General features: G+C 41.9%; 3 protein-coding genes and 1 pseudogene across 7 annotated transcripts in view; 2 read left to right on the plus strand and 2 right to left on the minus strand.

Moving 5' to 3' along the window:
• DHX33 (DEAH-box helicase 33) overlaps window positions 1-3,105 on the plus strand; it is a 19,296-nt gene extending 16,191 nt beyond the window's left edge. The window contains 1 exon segment of the mRNA XM_006922232.2: window positions 1-3,105. This exon segment is cut by the window's left edge and continues 21 nt beyond it. Coding sequence (XP_006922294.1) covers window positions 1-117 — 117 coding nt within the window. The 3' untranslated portion in view covers window positions 118-3,105.
• Window positions 3,106-3,846: 741 nt separating this feature from the next.
• On the plus strand, window positions 3,847-8,948 carry C1QBP (complement C1q binding protein). Its single transcript, XM_006922233.3, has 6 exons — window positions 3,847-4,154; window positions 4,720-4,870; window positions 6,643-6,736; window positions 7,950-8,045; window positions 8,300-8,422; window positions 8,564-8,948. Exons 1-6 carry the CDS (start codon window positions 3,929-3,931, stop codon window positions 8,711-8,713), a joined length of 840 nt encoding a protein of 279 aa, XP_006922295.1. The 5' UTR covers window positions 3,847-3,928; the 3' UTR covers window positions 8,714-8,948.
• A 67-nt stretch (window positions 8,949-9,015) lies between these two features.
• RPAIN (RPA interacting protein) overlaps window positions 9,016-18,509 on the minus strand; it is an 11,166-nt gene continuing 1,672 nt past the window's right edge. For 3 of the 5 annotated variants that reach the window (XM_015597397.2, XM_015597396.2, XM_006922234.3), the window contains exons 2-7: window positions 18,018-18,188; window positions 16,943-17,003; window positions 14,927-15,038; window positions 14,710-14,773; window positions 13,440-13,580; window positions 9,016-9,162 (exon numbers count right to left, since the gene is read on the minus strand). In XM_015597397.2, the coding sequence (XP_015452883.1) occupies window positions 9,133-9,162; window positions 13,440-13,580; window positions 14,710-14,773; window positions 14,927-15,038; window positions 16,943-17,003; window positions 18,018-18,173 (564 nt within the window). In that variant the 5' untranslated portion in view covers window positions 18,174-18,188 and the 3' untranslated portion in view covers window positions 9,016-9,132. Of the gene's footprint in view, window positions 9,163-13,439; window positions 13,581-14,709; window positions 14,774-14,926; window positions 15,039-16,942; window positions 17,004-18,017; window positions 18,189-18,509 lie in introns of those variants that run through there. The other 2 variants (XM_025040194.1, XM_006922235.3) reach the window with 2 other exon arrangements.
• LOC112471433 lies at window positions 12,535-12,653 on the minus strand (annotated as a pseudogene).

Genomic DNA, 18,509 nt, shown 5'->3' on the forward strand with positions numbered 1-18,509 from the left:
GAGCTGCTCCACACCAACAAGTGCTACATGCGAGACCTCTGCGTAGTGGACGCCGAGTGGCTATATGAGGCTGCCCCCGAGTACTTCCGGAGGAAGTTGAGAACAGCCAGAAACTGAGCCACCCTAGGCTGTTGCCAGAACTGGGAGCTAGGACCATCGCCATCCTCACAACTGACTTCCAGTTTGGCACCTAGAGAGGCAGGTTTTAATGTAACAGAATGTGCCTGACTTCCAGGAGCTTGCAAGCGTCTTTGTTTAAATTTCTAAGACTGAACCATGTAGCTATGCACCTACCATTTATACCTTTGAAACCATCAAAATTATGCTTTTGGTTCTTGCTGGGTGACTTTGGGTGACATAGTTAACTTCTGAGCCTCAGTTTCCTCATCTGCTAACTGGGTGTAATAATAATACTTATAGGGTTAGTGTCATGAGGTTTAGAGAAAATGAAAGTACCCAGAGCTGTGCCTGGCCCACGTGAACATGATGAATTGTGAGTTTGATGTTATTACTTTTTACGTGATGTGAATTCGGTACAACAAAATGCCCCGAGTTCTTGTGACTAAGGAGGACTTTCTGGAAGGGGACCATAGGAGAGCACAAAGCTCGATGTTATCCTTGAATCTATTTTAATGTCTATCCGTATGAAGGTTTTAAATAGAAAACATAAGAGACTGACATCCATAGAAGTTTCAGGAGGCTGATGCTGTTTGTCTCTTACCTCATGGGCTGGATGCCCCTGCAGAACCTCCTCCCCAGGGAGTGGACTCTGCTGCCTCCAGCAGAGAGTAATAAAGAAGCACACTCAGGTTGTTGAGCTGTGTCCCTTTGTTCCTGGTGCCTCTGTGGCTCATACCCCCATTTGTGCTTTTATGAGACCTGAAAGTTTCCTAGGTGAAGGTTGATTTATATCTTCTGCATCATGTCAAGTGTAAATATGGAAAACTGACCTTGTAGGGTGATGGCCTCTGACATACCCAGTTGCCATTTTTCTCCATAACTGGGCCCATATAAATATGTGAGCGTAAGGAAAGTCTCTGCACCACATTTCAGCCATTTCTCTTCTTTTGAGGCCTCTGGTCAGAGAGCTGTTGGGGTTGAGGGGGAGAGACGAATGATCAGTGAGAACCCAGACAACACTGGCTCATCCCATCCACCACAGCTGGTGTTTATAGTCTTGCATCTTATTTTCTATGATCTTCTTTCCTTCCTTGAGACTTTAGGACAACCTGGCTTTGTTACTTTCTAACTGTGCCAGTCACCCCTCTCTAATCCTCAGTTTCTACATTTCTGAGAGGGAATTAGAGGGTCTCCACAGTCTCTTCCTGTTCTCATATTTTAAGAAGGGAAAAGACACCAAAGGTTCTTCTTAGCTATTTAATTTTCAAGAGCAAATGATCTTCCCCCAGATGTCTTGCCCTAGAAGCCAAGATTTAGCCCTTTTATTTTGCTTAATTGGTCTAAACACACATGTACAATATTTTGGTCATTACTTAAAGATGACTGAAAGTGAATCATGCAATTTATAGTCAGGGGGCCAAACAGAGATCCTTCAGAGACAGTGGTCAGTCTCTTCATTCCAGATCCAGTGAACTCTTCAAGACCATAACCTGCTGGAGCACCCCATTCTGGGTCTCATCTGTCCACGCCTGAGTATTTCAAGACTGAATCAGGCTTTTGAGCACTAGCCCAATGGCCCTGAGAAGTCAAGCTTTTACCTAGTGTTCAGGGCTCTCTGGGCACTTCTGATTTAATTCTGTTAGAAATAGTTACATTTAGGCCAAATAGGATTCAACAGAATAGGATTTGACAAATTCTATATACCCTATCTTATTGAATACTTAGACTTGGCTGGCTCTTCCTCAGATTGGCTTGTTTTTACCATTGCTGACTTTCTGAAAAGTTTTTCAGAAGGTTTTTAAAATGTATTCTCATTTATTTAATAGAAGCCTAGGATGTTTAGTGTGACTTGGAAAAAGAAAATACTGTATTTTTAATCAAATATTCATCATGCTTGTAAAAAATAGTGGGGTGACTTATCATTTTCCTTGGCAAATTATCAAGAAGTGTTCTTTGGGGCAAGTAGAACTTGGAATAATTTGTGTCCAACTTAAGTACCTAAAAAGTTTCTGGAAGTGTAAATTCTTTTCTGAGCAGGAATAAGGGATAAATAGCTTCTAAGTATATGTAAATAGATTCTAAGTAGCTTTAATGTTTCTATACTGGAATATATTTACCACTGTAACATTCTGGTAGGGTTTTAATACAGTAGATTTTTATTGGGCTTTTTAAAAAGTTAATTTTTAACATAGCTACTCAGGGATTAAATCAGATTGGAAAACCCATTCTGACCACATATTACTACAAAGAAATATTTATATTGAGCTGCAGGGGATAGTACATTTTAAATTTAAACTTTCTTAAAGTTAAATGTTGCACAATGATGTTGCAGTTTAATCTTGAGCTACTCTCTTTCAATTGGTAAAATCTCTAATGGTGTGCCACATTTTGTCCAACCTATGAAATCCGTGTCTGGGCAGATTGCTAGCTCCCACAAGCAGCTTCATGTAAATAGATCCACTTCAAACAGATCGTATGCCTCAGGTGTTGTGTCTTCTAATCATGGAGAGTGGAACATCCAGAGGAACACAGATTTTTATTACAGGGGAAGAACTGCCAACACCTGGTGGTCCTTGTTTAAAAACCCTGTGTTGCATCTCCGCTGGTTGTAAATAGATGCCAGAATGGAGGCAAGTTTTTGCTCTGGGTAAAACTTTTTATGTACTGTGATAAATTCATTTAATCCAGCTGTCAAGAACTGCTTGGAACCATGGCTAGTCATCTAAAATATCATTTCTTGAGCATTAAAGCGAACAGTGCACCTGTCAGGAAACAAGGATTTGATTATATTTTATTTGACCAGAATAACTTGTGGGAGGTTGGGGGGGAGGGCGCAGAAAAATCAAGTTGGTTCGGGTTTATGTTGTATTTTGAGAATCTGGTATTGTTTAAATAGACATAGCTCTAGAGAAACATCACTTCTTGTATATAATGCTCAAATTTGCACATGACTATCAAATCATTAAAAATGAATCTTGTACATGATGTGTATGGCTTCTTTCTAGAGTCTCCTTAATTACAGAATGCTGTTTAGAATAAATTATTAATCTTATCTTTGCCACCAATTGGGAAGACTTTCTATCGTATATTCTGTGTGTCCTGGTAAGGTAGGAACATCATTTCTTAAATCTTTTGTAGCCAATGGCTTCTTGCCCCTAGAAAAATGATATCCCATCAGAATCTGAGAGCAAGCTTGGAGGGTATGAAGAAAGAAGGTCGCAGGAATTAGCCCTTCAGGAGCTCCCAGTCTGTTGGGGGTGAGGGAAGGCTGCCAGGTAAACCAGCAATGCCAGAAGATTTCTCCTTAGAGAAGAACGAAACGTATGGGGCTGGGAGTACACAGGCGTGAGTTCTGTTTCATGGCAGATAAAAGGAGTTTCCAGGAAGGCATCTTAAGGGAGATGACCTTGAAGGCTGGCTGGTCGTTAGGTTGTTGGCGGCGGCAAGAGTGTATTCCACGAAGTTATAGAAAGCCTGGCGTGCTTTGAGAACAGTAGATGGAAATTTGGAGAGCGTAAGCAGCCACTGGAGAAGAATGATTCTGGCAAATTAAACAGAAAGCCTTGCACACCATACTCAGGCGGGTGGACTCAGCTAAAAAGTTCAGTTACTGGATTTGAGGCCCTCGGGAGACTGAGCCGCGGGCAGCCAGCAGAGGGCGAGGTCCTGCCCACGGTGCCTTTAACTTGCAAACTGACGGTACGGAAGTGGTTCCCGGGAGGGGGCGGGACTTCCGGCGGCGCGCTCGGTCAGGGGGCGCTTTGGACCTTCTTGTCCTCATCCGCACGTGTCTGCCGCCGCCTCCGCGATGCTACCTCTGCTGCGCTGTGTGCCCCGCGCCTTGGGCTCTGCCGTCGCCGGCCTCCGCGCGGCGGCTTCCTCCCCGCCGCTCCGGCCGCTGCTGCAGCCGGTGCCACGGCCGTGCATCCGGCCTTTTGGGCTCCTCAGCGTGCGCGCGGGGTCTGCGCGGCGGCCCAGCCTCCTGCGTCCTCGCGAGCCCTGCGCCTGTGGCTGCAGTGAGCTGCATACGGAAGGTGAGTTTGCTCGCGTGGGCCGGGGCCGTGAGCGGTAGATTCCTGGATAGGATGGGGGGCGGAGGCCGAGAAGTGTAGACCACGAGTGGGCCACCCGGAGCCGCCCTGCGAGGTCCAGAACATTTTCCCAAGTGATTGGCAACCAGAAGGTGAAACCCACGTGTGATCACATTTCCCCTCTTCACCCATCTTTTTAAGTGTTTTATTTTGGGGCGAGATATACAGTTAAGCCCTGGAAGCCGACTTTATCCTGTCTTTCAAAAAAGGAACTTTCGGGAAGGCCCAAGGTTGTGGTGGAAAGTAGTGTGGTTATGCCTTTTAGAAAGTGGAAGAAGTTTTATTGGAACTCTCTTGCTTTGTGTGAAACGTCGTAATGAGTTCACTGTCGCAAATCACTTCTCCAGAATCGATCACAGCTTCCTTACAGTATTAGGTATTTTTTACAGATGCAGAAAAGGAGGCTTAGTGTATATGAGATGAGCTACCTCCCCAGAGGATTAACAGATTTCTGGCTAGAGTAACCTAGGTCATTTATACGTTTTAAATTGATGGACTTTCATTGTAGGGGACAAAGCTTTTGTTGAATTCCTGAATGATGAAATTAAGGAGGAAAAGAAAATACAGAAGCATAAATCCCTCCCCAAGATGTCTGGAGGTTGGGAGCTGGAAGTGAATGGGACAGAAGCTAAATTAGTGCGGAATGTTGCTGGAGAAAAGTAAGTACTAGAGGCATCTCTTCCAGGGCCCTAAATCCATGACCCTACAGGACCTGCGCTGAGTCATTCCCAGAATAGCTTAAGGCAGGTACTTTGACACGTGGTTTCCAAGATACAGGGTTCATTTGGATAATTTCATATGTTCCAGGTAATTCGTTCACTGCACATAAATTTCCTGTGGGCTGGTTACTAAGGAAACAGGAGGTAGAACAAAAGTATGTAGCTCGAAGTCTATTGAACCACTAGAGACATAAAGTAAACCCCTACTGGTGGTGGAGGCCATGCCCCTACCTAAATTCAGGCATGCAGATTTAGAAATTCTTATAGTACTGACAGCATCAGTTTGATCTCAGGTTTATAGTCTTGACTCACTGAACTACGGGCTCTGGCTGAGTAAAACAAGGCCTCTGCTCCCTAATGTTTACAATAAGTGAAAATACAAGACGTGTAACTTATTTATAACAAGATGGTTACCATTAGATGGGGAGCTTTTGACCTAGCTCAGCTGTTTTAAATCTATGATCCATTTTGAGTGGATTTTATATATTGTGAAGTAGGGTTTGGATTATTTTTTGCCTAGCAGTATGGTGTGTTTAGTCTCACTTATAGGTCAATTGTGCATACTGTAACTTCACCTAAACCATTTTCCTAGGGTGAGTCATAGACAGTTTGGGGCCATTGTAAATAATGTTCTAGGGAGCTCAACTTGGTCATCATTAGATACTGTGGCCGAACCTCAAACCACCATTCTATGGAAAAGTGGCTTCCTGGCAAGGCAGCCAGTTAGCACAGCTTCAGAAAGCAGCAGTTACAGTGTGCTGTTGTATGCAAATAGTGCCTGCTGGAGTCGCACAGCCCAGCAATGCTAATTCCAAATCTCACATTATTTTTCATTTCAACTCAAACTTTGAGACATGATATGACAGGTGAGGATTCTTACACTTTAAAATTGTCATTAGTGTTTCTGGCCTGCTTTGTGATTATAAAACTTCCCACAGTACTCTGAAGAATGACTGTACTGCAGCGTATTGTTCTTTGTGAGGCTTCCCCTTCCTGGAGCCAGCACTGCTCTTGGTCCTTAGCTGATGCAACACTCCAGTGCTCCTTCTTCCTATCCTCCAAGGGGCAGATTTTCTGATGGAGAAAAGCTTTTTAAAGGAGGCAGCTATTTCATCCCAGCCGCTTCTCAGCTGCTCACCACCACTGGAGGATGCCCTGGAAAAACCAGCGAGCAATGTCAGCTGCCTGGAGATAACCAGTGGACACAAGTTGGCAGTGAGCCCTTGGATGCTGGCCTGGTAGTAGTCCACACATGGTTCTTTTTGGCTGAGATAAACTGGAGTCTATTGGTTTGACTTCCAGCAGCTGGCACATACTAGGCAAATTCAGACCTGCTGAATCCATTCCAGGGTGGGATGTAGACTTTAGATATAAAAACAGCTAGGATAGAGACATTGTTTCAACTATAGCAGACCTCAATACTTAGTTAAAATTCCCTTGTTGGGGAGGGGGCTGGGTGAAAAAGATGAAGAGATTAAGAAGTAGAAACTGGCAGTTACAAAATAGTCACAGGGATATAAAGTACTACAAAGGGAATAAAGTTAGTAATATTGTAATAACTGTGTGGTGCCAGGTGGACATGTGGGGGGGCATCACTTCGTAAATTATATAAATGTCTAACTACTATGCTATATACCTGAAACTAACATATTGACTGCTAACTGTAATTGAAAAAAAACTACTATACCTTGTCTGTTGTTTTACCTCTGTAGGATCACTGTCACTTTCAACATTAACAATAGCATCCCACCAACATTTGATGGGGAGGAGGAGCCCTCTCAAGGGCAGAAGGTTGAAGAACAGGAAGTAAGCTTGTAACCAGCTTTTCTCCTGAGTTCTGACAGGCTTTCAGGGGCTTAGAGGAGCATTGTTTTTGGTTTTAATTTCTCTAATGCTAGAAGGAAAGAGAATGCAAAGGACAACCATCCTTGGGACTTTACTTCTAGAGCAGCAGTTTCTGGCCAGCTTCAGCACCAGGAATGTATGGCCCCTTTTCTTTCCCAGGGACTGAGTAAATTGCCATCTATAGGATTAGGCTTTATAGTTTGGCCTGTGTTCTCCTAATGGAAAGTAATTGAAACTGTCTTAATTACTCCTTCCATGATGGGGGAAGATGTTTGATATCAGAGATTATCATTTGGAGTGTTTCTAAGTAAGGGATGTTCTAACATATCACGGGCTGGAAATAAACACCAGCCACTTAACCAGAGTAGCAAAGCTGCCAGTGCATCAGAGATTTAACATCAGAGATTTTGGCAAGGTCTTATATTGCTGGTCCTCTTAGTTGGACATGGATGGTGCCCCGTCTCCAAAAATTTTAAGAAGCAGTGTGTCTTGCCTAGAAACTAGCTGGTATGAGGGCCACATCTGTATTGTCTCATGAACTAGCACAGAGAGCACAGCTCCCTGGTGTGCTGCTATCTCAGCCACCCTGACTAGGATCTCTCTGACATCGGATGGCTCACCATCAAAGGGAAAATTGCTGTTATTCATACATTAGGACTGCCATTTAGCCAGATGCATCAGCCTTTGGTCCTGGGCTATAGGAAGATCCCAAAACAGTCTGTTGGAAAGAGATCTTGAAGCTTTGGGCCAGCTTTGCAGTTTATGGATGGAGAAACAGACCCAGGAAGATTAAGGAAAAACCTAGGTCTCGGTTAATTTGCACATAGCTAGGGCTGAAATTCAGATTTCTTAATTCAAAATCTAGTATGTTATTTAAACAAGTTGAGTGCTAACAGAAGTGAAATACTGAACTAAATATACTCTACCCTCTAAAACATAGTCTTTAACTCTAGAAAAGATGAATAGGAAGAATTCAGCCCAGCCTCCTGAATGAGCTGGTATGTGGCTTTAATACTGTTAAAGATTCTAGGCTCCTTATTTGGAAATGCTATAGCATAAGTCTTTAAAAATAGCTAAATAATATTATAATAGTGATGGCCAAACCCCTTGAATTGGTCCAGGTAACCAACCTCTGCCAACAATGGCATATACTGACTGACTTTTGTTTCCCCAGCCTGAATTGACATCTACTCCCAATTTCGTGGTTGAAGTCATAAAGAATGGTACCAAGAAGGCCCTTGTGCTGGACTGTCACTATCCAGAAGATGAGGTATTGAGGACAGGGTGCTAGCACTTTGGCATCCCTGGGGACAAGTAGGACTTCTAGAGACCTTACTTCTAGAGACCTTACTCTAACTTAGATCAGCAAAGCAGCACAAGGGAGGTATGGGGGATGAGGGAGCAGATATAGGGGATGAGGTTAAAATCTGGTTAGTTTCAGCCTATAAATAGTCCTTTTTCTTTGCATAAGTCTGGCTTGTCCAAGAAAACCCTTCAGTTTCCCCAACTACTGTCTCTTGTCAGGTTGGACAAGAAGAGGAGGACGAGAGTGACATTTTCTCTATCAGAGAAGTGAGCTTTCAGTCCACTGGCGAGTCTGACTGGAAGGACACAAATTACACACTCAACACAGATTCCCTGGACTGGGTGAGTGCTTGATAAGATGGGGTGCCCTTGGGCCTTAGCAGGGGAGGGTCCTAGTTCAAGGAAAAACAAAGAAGCATTTTAATTAGTCCAAGGAAAGACAGAAGCATTTTCTTCTTAAACTAATGTTGTTTCTCCTTCTAGGCCTTGTATGACCACCTAATGGATTTCCTTGCGGACCGAGGGGTGGACAATACTTTTGCGGATGAGTTAGTGGAGCTCAGCACAGCCCTAGAGCACCAGGAGTACATTACTTTTCTTGAAGACCTCAAAGGTTTTGTCAAGAGCCAGTAGAACACACAAGACGCTGAACACCTTTATTTTATGGCAGGCTTTGGCCAATGAACAAAACCTATTCTGAAGCCAGACGTGTGCTTTGAAATGGTTTTCATCCTAACATCATGGAAAATAATTCAAATTTAAATTATTTGTTGCCCTCTTATTTACTACTCATTTCTTTACAGATCTATTATTTCTAGATTTTTGTATAACATAATGATGGATAATAAAATTGGTTTATCTCCTCTAAGGTGATTTGTCTTTTCTATTTCTATTCCTTCCCCCTTCAACCTGCATTACAAAACACCAAGAGCAGAGACATTTGAAAAGTTTTAATATAAAATAAGTTATAAATTAAATATTTGTATTTACAAGGCCCCTTCTTAGATGCAACAAGTTGTTTCCAACCCAGTAGAATGATGTAAAGGCTGGCTTTAGATGATCACAGCCCAAGTATCACAAGCCTGGATTTAAATAGAAAAAAGTTAGCTTAAATTGTTTTGTCTCAATATGTTATTAAAAGTTGTAATCAGTAATAACATTTATGCTGCAATTAGAATTCCGACATGACATGATGCCGAGTTCAGTTACAATTATGACATAGTTCAGTGGTGTAGTTAGAGGCTGCTGACGAGTCCTGTTCTCAGGCTTCAATGAACCTCAGTCTGACCTCAAAACAACTTCCTTTGAAATCAGCAGCAGCAATGCAGTCTTAAGCTAAGATCAAATCCTAGAGATGGACTAATCAAATATCCTCACCCTCAGGAAACCAGTGACCAGAAAGATTATTCAAACTTCTCAGAGATGGCAGCTTTTATAGCCCAGCAAGGAGGTGAGGTCTCTTCAACATAGGACAAGATAAACAAGCATGTGCCATAGGGAGGTACAAACCATGTATGCTCACAATCAAAAGTTGGAGGCCCATTAATTCTAGCATGGTTTCCCCTAACAATCAGTAAACACTAAAGTATAAAACTGGCTCCTGATTCCTTGACAGCTCAGCCTCACCACTATGCTAAGGAACCCTGTGTTTAACCTTGACTCTTTACACTTCCTTAGGTAATATACTTGGATTTCTGGTGGTCTAGCCCATTGCATCCCTATTACTACCCTTAACCGCTCCTCACATCTCAAATTTTCCAAGTCCCTATGGCTATATATACCCACTTTCTGTAACCTACACCTATCTTCCTCCTCCTTGCCATCTATGCTGAAACACCCTATATATAGCCTGACCTCACTGGATATTGAACCCAATGATCCATGGTTTCCCTATAAGTGAAACCAGATAAGTGGCACACTGGAACTCTAGAGCATTCCAAATGACCTACCTTTCAAAACGGTAAACTCTGGCATAGGCTACTGAATATAATTTTGTCCTTTCCTGTTTCACCTTTGCTATGACACCCTCTTCCTTTGCCCTCAGGGCCCAACAATGGTCTCCCTGCCCACCCAGGAGCCAGCATTGTCAATCATGTCCTACAACTGCTTTTCCAAACTTCACCTTCCACTTGGCTTTGTTGCTGCTCTGAGCTGCAAGGCACTGATGTCAGGTGAGCAGACAACTGCAGCTAGACAGACACTCAGCAACTACGCAATGCTTCACGTCCTCTTTAATTGTCCTACCCGTTCCCTCTAATACTTGGTCTGGAACTTTCACACTCTCAAGGAGCTCCACACTCTAGCTCAGTTCCAATGTACTCTGAATGGCTCACTTGTTCATCTCACTGAGAAGGCAGAAGCCAAAGCTATCTGACCTTATGCCCCTTCAACTCTCCTCCCTCTACTTCAACTCATTTCTCCAAACATTAGACCTACCTATGTGCCAAAGACTGGGAATAAAAATATGGTCCTTGCCCTTGAGAACAAAGCTCTAAACAGGTAACTGCAGCAGTGCTACAGAGACAGTAGCGAGCAGAGTAGAAGCCCAAGAAGAACCTGCCAATTCTGCATGAGGGGTCAGGCTTCAATGATCATCTGGCATACAGCAGTGCTCAATAACATTTGTATAAATGATCCTTGAGCTGAGTGGGAGGAGCCAAAGGCATTTCAGATAATAGCACAAGAGCATGGAGGCCCGAAAACACTTGCATATTTGAGAATCCACAAGCAGTTCTAGATGGCTGGAGCAGAAGGGTGCATGTGCCTGTAATCTATAGGAAGTAGTGACAGGTTTTATCTAAACTTCACCCACTGTGTCTCCTTCTATACAATCTGGAAAAAAGCCATGTCCCTCCCCCAAGGCCTGACCCTGGAGCTGAAAATAGCAGGGGTGCTAGAACCATTGACACCTGGGCTCTAATACCAGATGTAGCTTTTCGTAGCAGTACCATTTGGCCAAATCTTCTCACCTATCTGAACGTTTCCTGTTCCTAACATTGGGAACAATATCCACCTTGTGATGAAATGATGTACATAGAACAACTTGGCACACAGTTAAGTATTTAATAAATCTAATTCTACTGCCCTCCTTCCCCACAATCCCATCCCTTCTGGTAGGTCTAGGCCCTTATTTCCTCACTTATCTACCCACTCCCACCACCTAGCCCTCCGGTGAATCCTTCTCAATTTACAAATGCACTCAATGGTCTTCCTTCTAAAAAGGCAAATTAATATCTTTCTTCCTCATTATAGCTAAATTTCTTGGAAAAACTGTAATACAGTTACTGATTCTACTTCTTGGCTCCCTACTCACTCAAATTCCTAAAACTGAAATCAGGTGGTAGCTACTTGACCCTTTGATTCCACCGAAATCATCTATATAAAGTCATCAATGTCTACCTCAATCCCTATGGTGAGGGCTACTACCCACTCAACTCCTTCCTTTGGGAAATGTCCACACCTTCCACACTTCTGTTCTGCAGCCTCTGTTCTTCACCTCCGCTTGTTCCCTTAAAGCGAAAATGTAGGCAATGCCCAAGAATACATCATTAGTCTTTTCTACAAGTCCTCCTTTGGCACTGTCATCTCACGTACGACTTTTAGCAATCATACAGAAGCAAGCGACTTCTAAAGCTATCCCTTACTCTCAGCTCCACTCCTAACTCCACCAAAACCTGGGTGTCTCACAGAAATCTCAAATCCAACATGTCCACAGTTGAACTCTGAAGTTCTCAGCACAAACCTTGTCTTCCACACATGGCCCCACCACTGCCCGGTTAACCAGCCTTGAAACCTCGCATCTTTGATTCCTCCACCCTGACATCTGCGGCTACAGAATTTCATCAATTCACTTCCTAAGCCTCTCACATCCATTCTACCCACACCATTGTTATTGCCTAAGTTCGAGCCCTCTCCACTTCTCCCACAGAGTAGTGGACAGCCTCTCAAATGTTGTTTCTGACTCAAGACATCTCACATACACAGCAACTACAATAACTCTCTCATAAGATCATGCTGCTTCTTTCCCTCACAAACCCAAAGTTCCAGATAAGCAGAATGTGATACTTTTCATATACACTCCACAATTTTCTGCCTCCCTACCTTTACATTAGCTGGGGATCTTCCACTTATCTTGCCATATCTACATGTCCAAATCCTATTCCCCACTTCAAAGCCAAGGTTAAATGCCTCCTTTAGGAAGTTCATCCACAAATGAAATCACCTCCTCTGAACCCCCTTAGATCCTCCCCTGATGGCTCTCCAAGGGTACTTACTACTTGCTTTCTGTATTCTCTTAATCACCAATCCTAAACTTGAGCTCTGGGAGAAAATGCATATTTTTTAATTTTAAACAGTCCTTAATACATTTTTTTTTAAAGGCTGAGACCTGAATCTGTTTTATTTTTTATTATTATTTATTTATATTATTTATTTTTATTTTTTTATTTTTTTAGCTCCTACAGCACTTGGTATTCCTAGGTAGTCTCCCATCCAAGTACTAACCAGGCCCAACCCTGCTTAGCTTCCAAAATAAGACAAGATCGGGCTTGTTCAGGGTGGCATGGCCATAGACCTTTACATTTTTTTTAAATGAACGAGTGGAATTAAATAACTTACAGAAGAAACTTTATAAAAGTGAAAAATGTTGGCTGTGTTGCTGGGCAATGTTGCTTAAAATACCAACTCCTATAGGTAAACTGTATTTGGAATAAGAGGGCCTTGAATCAACTATAAATACCCAGTAGGAAGCCAAGTTTTAGACTTTCCTAAGTGTAGACTGCTCATAATCTCAAAGTTCTTCTTGCTTGGGACCTGGAAGCTATATCCATAGGTTATTGTAAAAGGTACTGGTCCCTACAGTAAGCTTAAGGCTTCTAAACCAGAGTGGCTCTCTACCTACTTGTGTGGTCCTATTCCCTCACACCTGAGTTGTCACTTAGAGAAATTCTTGCTAAAGAGACAAGCCTGATGCTGCCCTGCTGTGTTTCCTATTCTGTATCGTTCTATGAAACTAATACCAGGATGGCCTAATTGAGTCTTATGAATATGAAATAATCAGCTTCATCTAAGACCACTGCTGCTAATCAAATAAGAGTAGCCAGTGCAGCCAGGATCCCTATCAAGAACAATGCACCCTCCACAATCCTGTGCTACCTGACTCTTCCTCTTTCAGGGAATGACTAGCCTTTTAGTTGAACTGACTTGTTACTTTCACTTTTCTATTCAAGTAAAATCCTCAGAAAATAAACTGCATTTTTAAATAATTTTTAAATAAACTGTTTCCAAGCTATTTTTTACTAGGGCAGGAATAAAACCAAACACTGATCCAGTCTTACCACTGGTCCCATGAGAGGCTTACCAGACAGCTCATGAGAAGACTGGACTTTTCTTCTGTCCCTTCAGTGACTGAAAACCCAGGTATGTGGGGACAGTGTGCACTGTGCTCATTCACACTGACCTCTAAACAGGCACGAAGTTTCTGCTCTGTCAACTCTGGAGACTAAAAAATAAAAAAGTTAAACTACAACCTAATATTAGTTACCTCATAGTCAACAAATTGAAAATCCTGATTCTTGATGATTGGCTCGCTGTGATGGCTTGATTCCATGGACCTTTAAATACGCTATTGGGCTCATGATAGTACTAAAAAGATCTCTTAACCAATCTCCATCTAACCACCTCTCTAGAACAACCAATGCTCTCCACTCCTGCTATAAAACACATTGTCACTTATAGCACCAGGAGCACTCAGAGCCTCCCTTATACTTCTGCCTCTACCAGCGAACTGTATCCCTACCAAGAGCCAGCATTACTTGGTCCCAGATTTGCTTGTGCTAATTAAACTTGCTGCTGAAACTGAGAGTAATTTAAGTACACATTATGTAAACCAATGAAATAAAAGAACGAAAATAAAGTTGGTTTTTTTATGTGTGATAATAAGTGGAATGTTTAGAAAACAATGAGTTGCTTTAAAAAAAACTGTTAAATTAGGTAAAAGATAGGGAGGAAAAATCCTAAAGTTGTGCACTCAGCTTCTTGATGCACTTTACAGAAACAAAACTGGAAACTCTAAACTATGCATTGTAAGAGTGGTTTACATAAAAAGACTAAGTTCTCCAATCAGGAGAGTCCTACTCAAGGACTAGCAAGCAAATTTGTATGTTCAAAGTGTATTATCAATGTTTCATTTTTATAATTCGCCACTTTAACCAAATGACAAACTTTCGGTCCACATCATATAAGAGGGCTCCTTCTGTATTTTAAGATGACTGAAGCTTACAAATTTTGAACTTAAGTGTCCTCGTATATGGAAATTTTTTATGGAAGATCAGATACAAGAGCTTCCAATTCTAAACTAGGCTCTCTATAAACATCTTAAGCAGTGGTACATTTATAAGTGTTTAACAAATGGCTCTGGGAAGGGAGCAGGGAACACCCTGATTTGCAGTGCTTAACAATTTCCATACTGTATACACTCTCACCATGGCTGATTTCAAGCTACCAAGGTGAACTAAACATGAGTTGGGAAAAGATGTGCACAGTTGGCTCCAGCACACCACTGAAGCTTCTTAAAGAAAGTAGATATATGTGGAAAGAAGTGACTCAAAATCTGTGTGTGGAACACTTACATGACATGGGATGTACAGGCCACACTGACACATGACCACACCGCCTGTTATTCTCAGGTTGTACCTAGAGGCAGAATCGGGATCCCAGAACTTCATGGCCAGCAGACCAGGATGCCCAAATCTTTCCAGATAACAAACTGGGGAGAGGGGACATACCACCCACCTTGGAGTCGGGGATGGGAACCAATAATGCTGAAAAGATTTGGAAAACTCTTACTTTGTACACACAGGACAGATGAGGGAGTTTGCTTCCCACTCCGCCAGTATGACGCTGAGACACTTTTCATCAAACTGCAAGCTCTTCTCATATTCACTGATAATGGACTGTTCTGCAAGGCAATGGACAGTTTAAGTGCTTCACCATGATTCACCTGGATTGCTCTGTTTTTAATGCTAAACTTCACCTTGGAAGGCTTCATCCACACAGAGAAAAATTCAGGCAAAATCATGCTACCAATCACTAGATATTTACTGCCATCAGGATTCCTCTTGTTGGAGCCCTCCCCTCCTGTCCATCCTCTCCTAATGAGCACAAGAGGTGAAGTAGTGAGGCTAAGGGACAAGGAGTAAACTTTCACACATCTCCAGAGACCATAAAAGCAGAGATGTAGGGTGTCAGAGTCCCAGGGGAAGCTGGAAAAAGCTAATACTTATAGGGCATTTATTTCTGACCCCAGGCCCTCCCTGCTAAGTATAAAGTGATCTGTTCCCCAATGTCCACATACTTAGAATCTGTGTTGTTCAGAATCTTGTGTGTTCATTCATTCAACAAACACACAATGATATCTACTATGTGGCAGGCATGGGGTACAAAGATGTAAAAGACTGGTCTCTGCTCTTGAGGAGCTCGCAGTCTAGACTTTAGCACGGGGGTCAGCAAACCACAGCCCACAGGCCATATCCGGCCCACCTTCAGTTTTTTAAATAAAGTTATACAGAAACATAGCCATGTTCATATATTTATGTATTGTCTATGGCCGTCCCCATACTACAACAGCAGAACTGAGTAATTGCAAAGAGAAATCATGGACCATAAAGTCTAAAAAATTTACTATCTGGCCCTTCAGAGAAAGTTTACCAAGCTCTGTTCTAGAGTATTCTTTATGACTGAGTATGGCAGAACACAGTAAATCCTTATCACTTTGTAGTTTTAAAATATAATCCAGAAGAAATATTTAGTAAGTCCTTTGCTTCATGACTATGATAGGTTTTATAGGTAAGGGTGAAGGATGAATCCATAAAAAAGATAACAACAAAAAAAAATCTGCAGTCTAACAAGAGTCAGTAATACCAATCATACCTAACACTTGCATAGCACTTACAATGTGCCAAATGCTATTTTAAGCCCTTTACATATATTAATTTTTTCACTAATATTAGCCTTATTTTAAAGATGAAGAAACTGAAGCACAGGGAGATTAAATGCTTTGCCCAGTGCCACATAAGTTAAAGTGATAAAGCTGCGAAGTGAATTTTAGAAATCTGGCTCAAGAGTCCATGCTCTTGTGTCCTCATAATAATAGCTATCATTTGTTGAAAGCTTTATGCTAGGCCCTTCTCTAAGTCTTCTACACATATTATTTAAGCCTACAAACAAACTTATAGGATAGGTCTATTATCTCTGTTTTACAGATGATAAAAACTAAGCCTACTCAAAATATGCCTATGTGGAATAAATGAATGAACTATATAAGGTGCTAAATTATGCACTCTACAATACTATGGATGCCTCTGGGAGTGGATTCTCACAAGACCCTGGCGAGTCAGTAAAGAATGGATGAGAGAGAAGGCACTTAACTTAGGTAGCACAAGAGATCTGATCATATACTATATCCTGCAAAGTGACAGGATTACTACTAATCTATTAATAGAGAGGTACTGTAGGATAGAATAAACATGAGAACTTGATTCATAAAACTGATTTTGCTTCCCATCTCCACTGGCTGTGCATCCTGTGTAAGATACCAGTCTTTTCTGTCTCACACTATCTTGCAGAGTAGCCCCAAGGACAAAATAAGCACGGAAGGAGAATCTGAACACAAAGCCTAGCACACTGAAGATTCTTATTACTGGGAAGACAGACAGCCAAGACTTCAGAGTAAAAACAGAGACTTCTGGACACTTGACTGAAGATGGAATTAGAGGAGGGGTGTTAAGAACTAAGTATGTTCAGAAAAAAGGTCAGCATTAGAGTAGCTAGATATAGGCAGGAAGGACCAGTCCCAGAGTTCACCTTGGTCAATCAGCTCCTGTTGGATTTCCTCCAGCACAGCCAAGTCCATCGGCTGCTCCAACTGCAAGAGAAAGTGGAGTTATCAGAGGTCTGAAGTCATAATCAGCTGTCAAGCCTCACGATGATTGATACTTGGAGGCTAGCTTGAAGGTTTACCTGAGGAAATCAGTCCAGTCCTTCTGTAGACTATGCTGACAATGAAGTGATGTGGTCATGCTGAGAAGTCATCAACAAATGACTAAACTACCCAGTAACAAAGTAATAGCACTTAATTTAGGAGAGACCGTATAGAGCTAAGTACATGGTTCTGCCAAAGCTTTGTGGCCACTAGAAAGTTCCTAATCCCTGTAAACCTCAGATTGGGCTTCTGTAAAGTGGAAATAATACCTACCCAAGGTTATTGTGAGTACTAATTGTGATTATATAACACAAACATTTGGCATACAACAGGACACACAGAAGGCACTGAATAATGTACCATTATTATAGAAAGCCTTAATGTTTTCAAAGCAGTTTCCCACATTTTTTCTTATAGTACACACCATGCTGACATTATTTTCATTTCATAAATGTGAAAACTAAAGGTCAAGAGGCAGAGTGGAGTTAAGAATCAATAACAAAACCAGGATAAGAATTTCACAGCTCCAGACTTCCAATCCAGTGCTCTTCCCGACACATGGTAAATGGTTTCCTAGCCACACACAGCTCTCAATTCTGGGTGAGATTAGAATGGGAAAGCTCCTGGAGACCTTTTTAAAAAGAAAGTATTTCTAGCCCATGACTACTGAATGAAAACTTCCAGGGCTAGAGCCAAAGAGTGAAATTACTTTCTTTTTAGTTTCACAAGTGATTATAATGCAATGATACAGCAGGTCAACAGTCTGGTATTTGGGAATCATTAATCTAGAAGAGTCTAACATTAAAGGTAGGAGAACCTGGGTTAAAGACTATTATAATCCTGATTTGGGGTTTAAGGGTGGATGGGTTTGAAGACTTGGAGAAATTGGTAGAAAGAGGATACTTCTCATTCTTGATGCTATAGCATCCTCCCTAAAAACATGTATCCCAGCCTGACCTGAGCCAAGACTTCTGGACAGCCATCCATTGACTGTAAAGCATTCCACTCTTCTTCCATCACCTCTTGTACTAGAAGGGTGTTCTGAGTTCTCCCTGGCATATTGCCTCCAGCCTGGCGGTATTTGTTCAGGAGCCTGTCCCGGCTGTTTCTCATTCTCTCCAGGCATCCCTTGGAAGAATGAGAAAGATGGGGATGGGGGAGGAAGGAAGGTAAGCAATTCTATTAAAAAAAATTCTTAGATTAGTTCTTAAAACATTAAAAGAAATTTGTAGACAATTTCAAATGTAATCCTAACTATTGTTAATTTTGCATAGTCCCCTCCAGTCCTATCTACTTGTAGATAGATGAAATTACAATGCTTTGTTAATGTATTTCCATATCACCATATTTCATGTTCTATCTTCAATGCCAGCTTCCTTAACGTTTGGATAATAACAGCTCAGCATCCACTGTCCTATTACAGGAGATTTAGATTGCTTCCAAATTCCT

The sequence above is a fragment of the Pteropus alecto genome, unplaced genomic scaffold (genome assembly GCF_000325575.1).
Source record: "Pteropus alecto unplaced genomic scaffold, ASM32557v1 scaffold398, whole genome shotgun sequence".
NCBI lineage: Eukaryota > Metazoa > Chordata > Mammalia > Chiroptera > Pteropodidae > Pteropus > Pteropus alecto.

Coding starts and splice junctions, on each gene's coding strand:
- C1QBP (XM_006922233.3), top strand. CDS start 3,929: ATGCTACCTCTGCTGCGCTGTGTGCCCCGCGCCTTGGGCTCTGCCGTC. Junction 6,737..7,949: donor AGAAGGTTGAAGAACAGGAA/GTAAGCTTGTAA, acceptor TTGTTTCCCCAG/CCTGAATTGACATCTACTCC. Junction 8,423..8,563: donor ACACAGATTCCCTGGACTGG/GTGAGTGCTTGA, acceptor TTCTCCTTCTAG/GCCTTGTATGACCACCTAAT.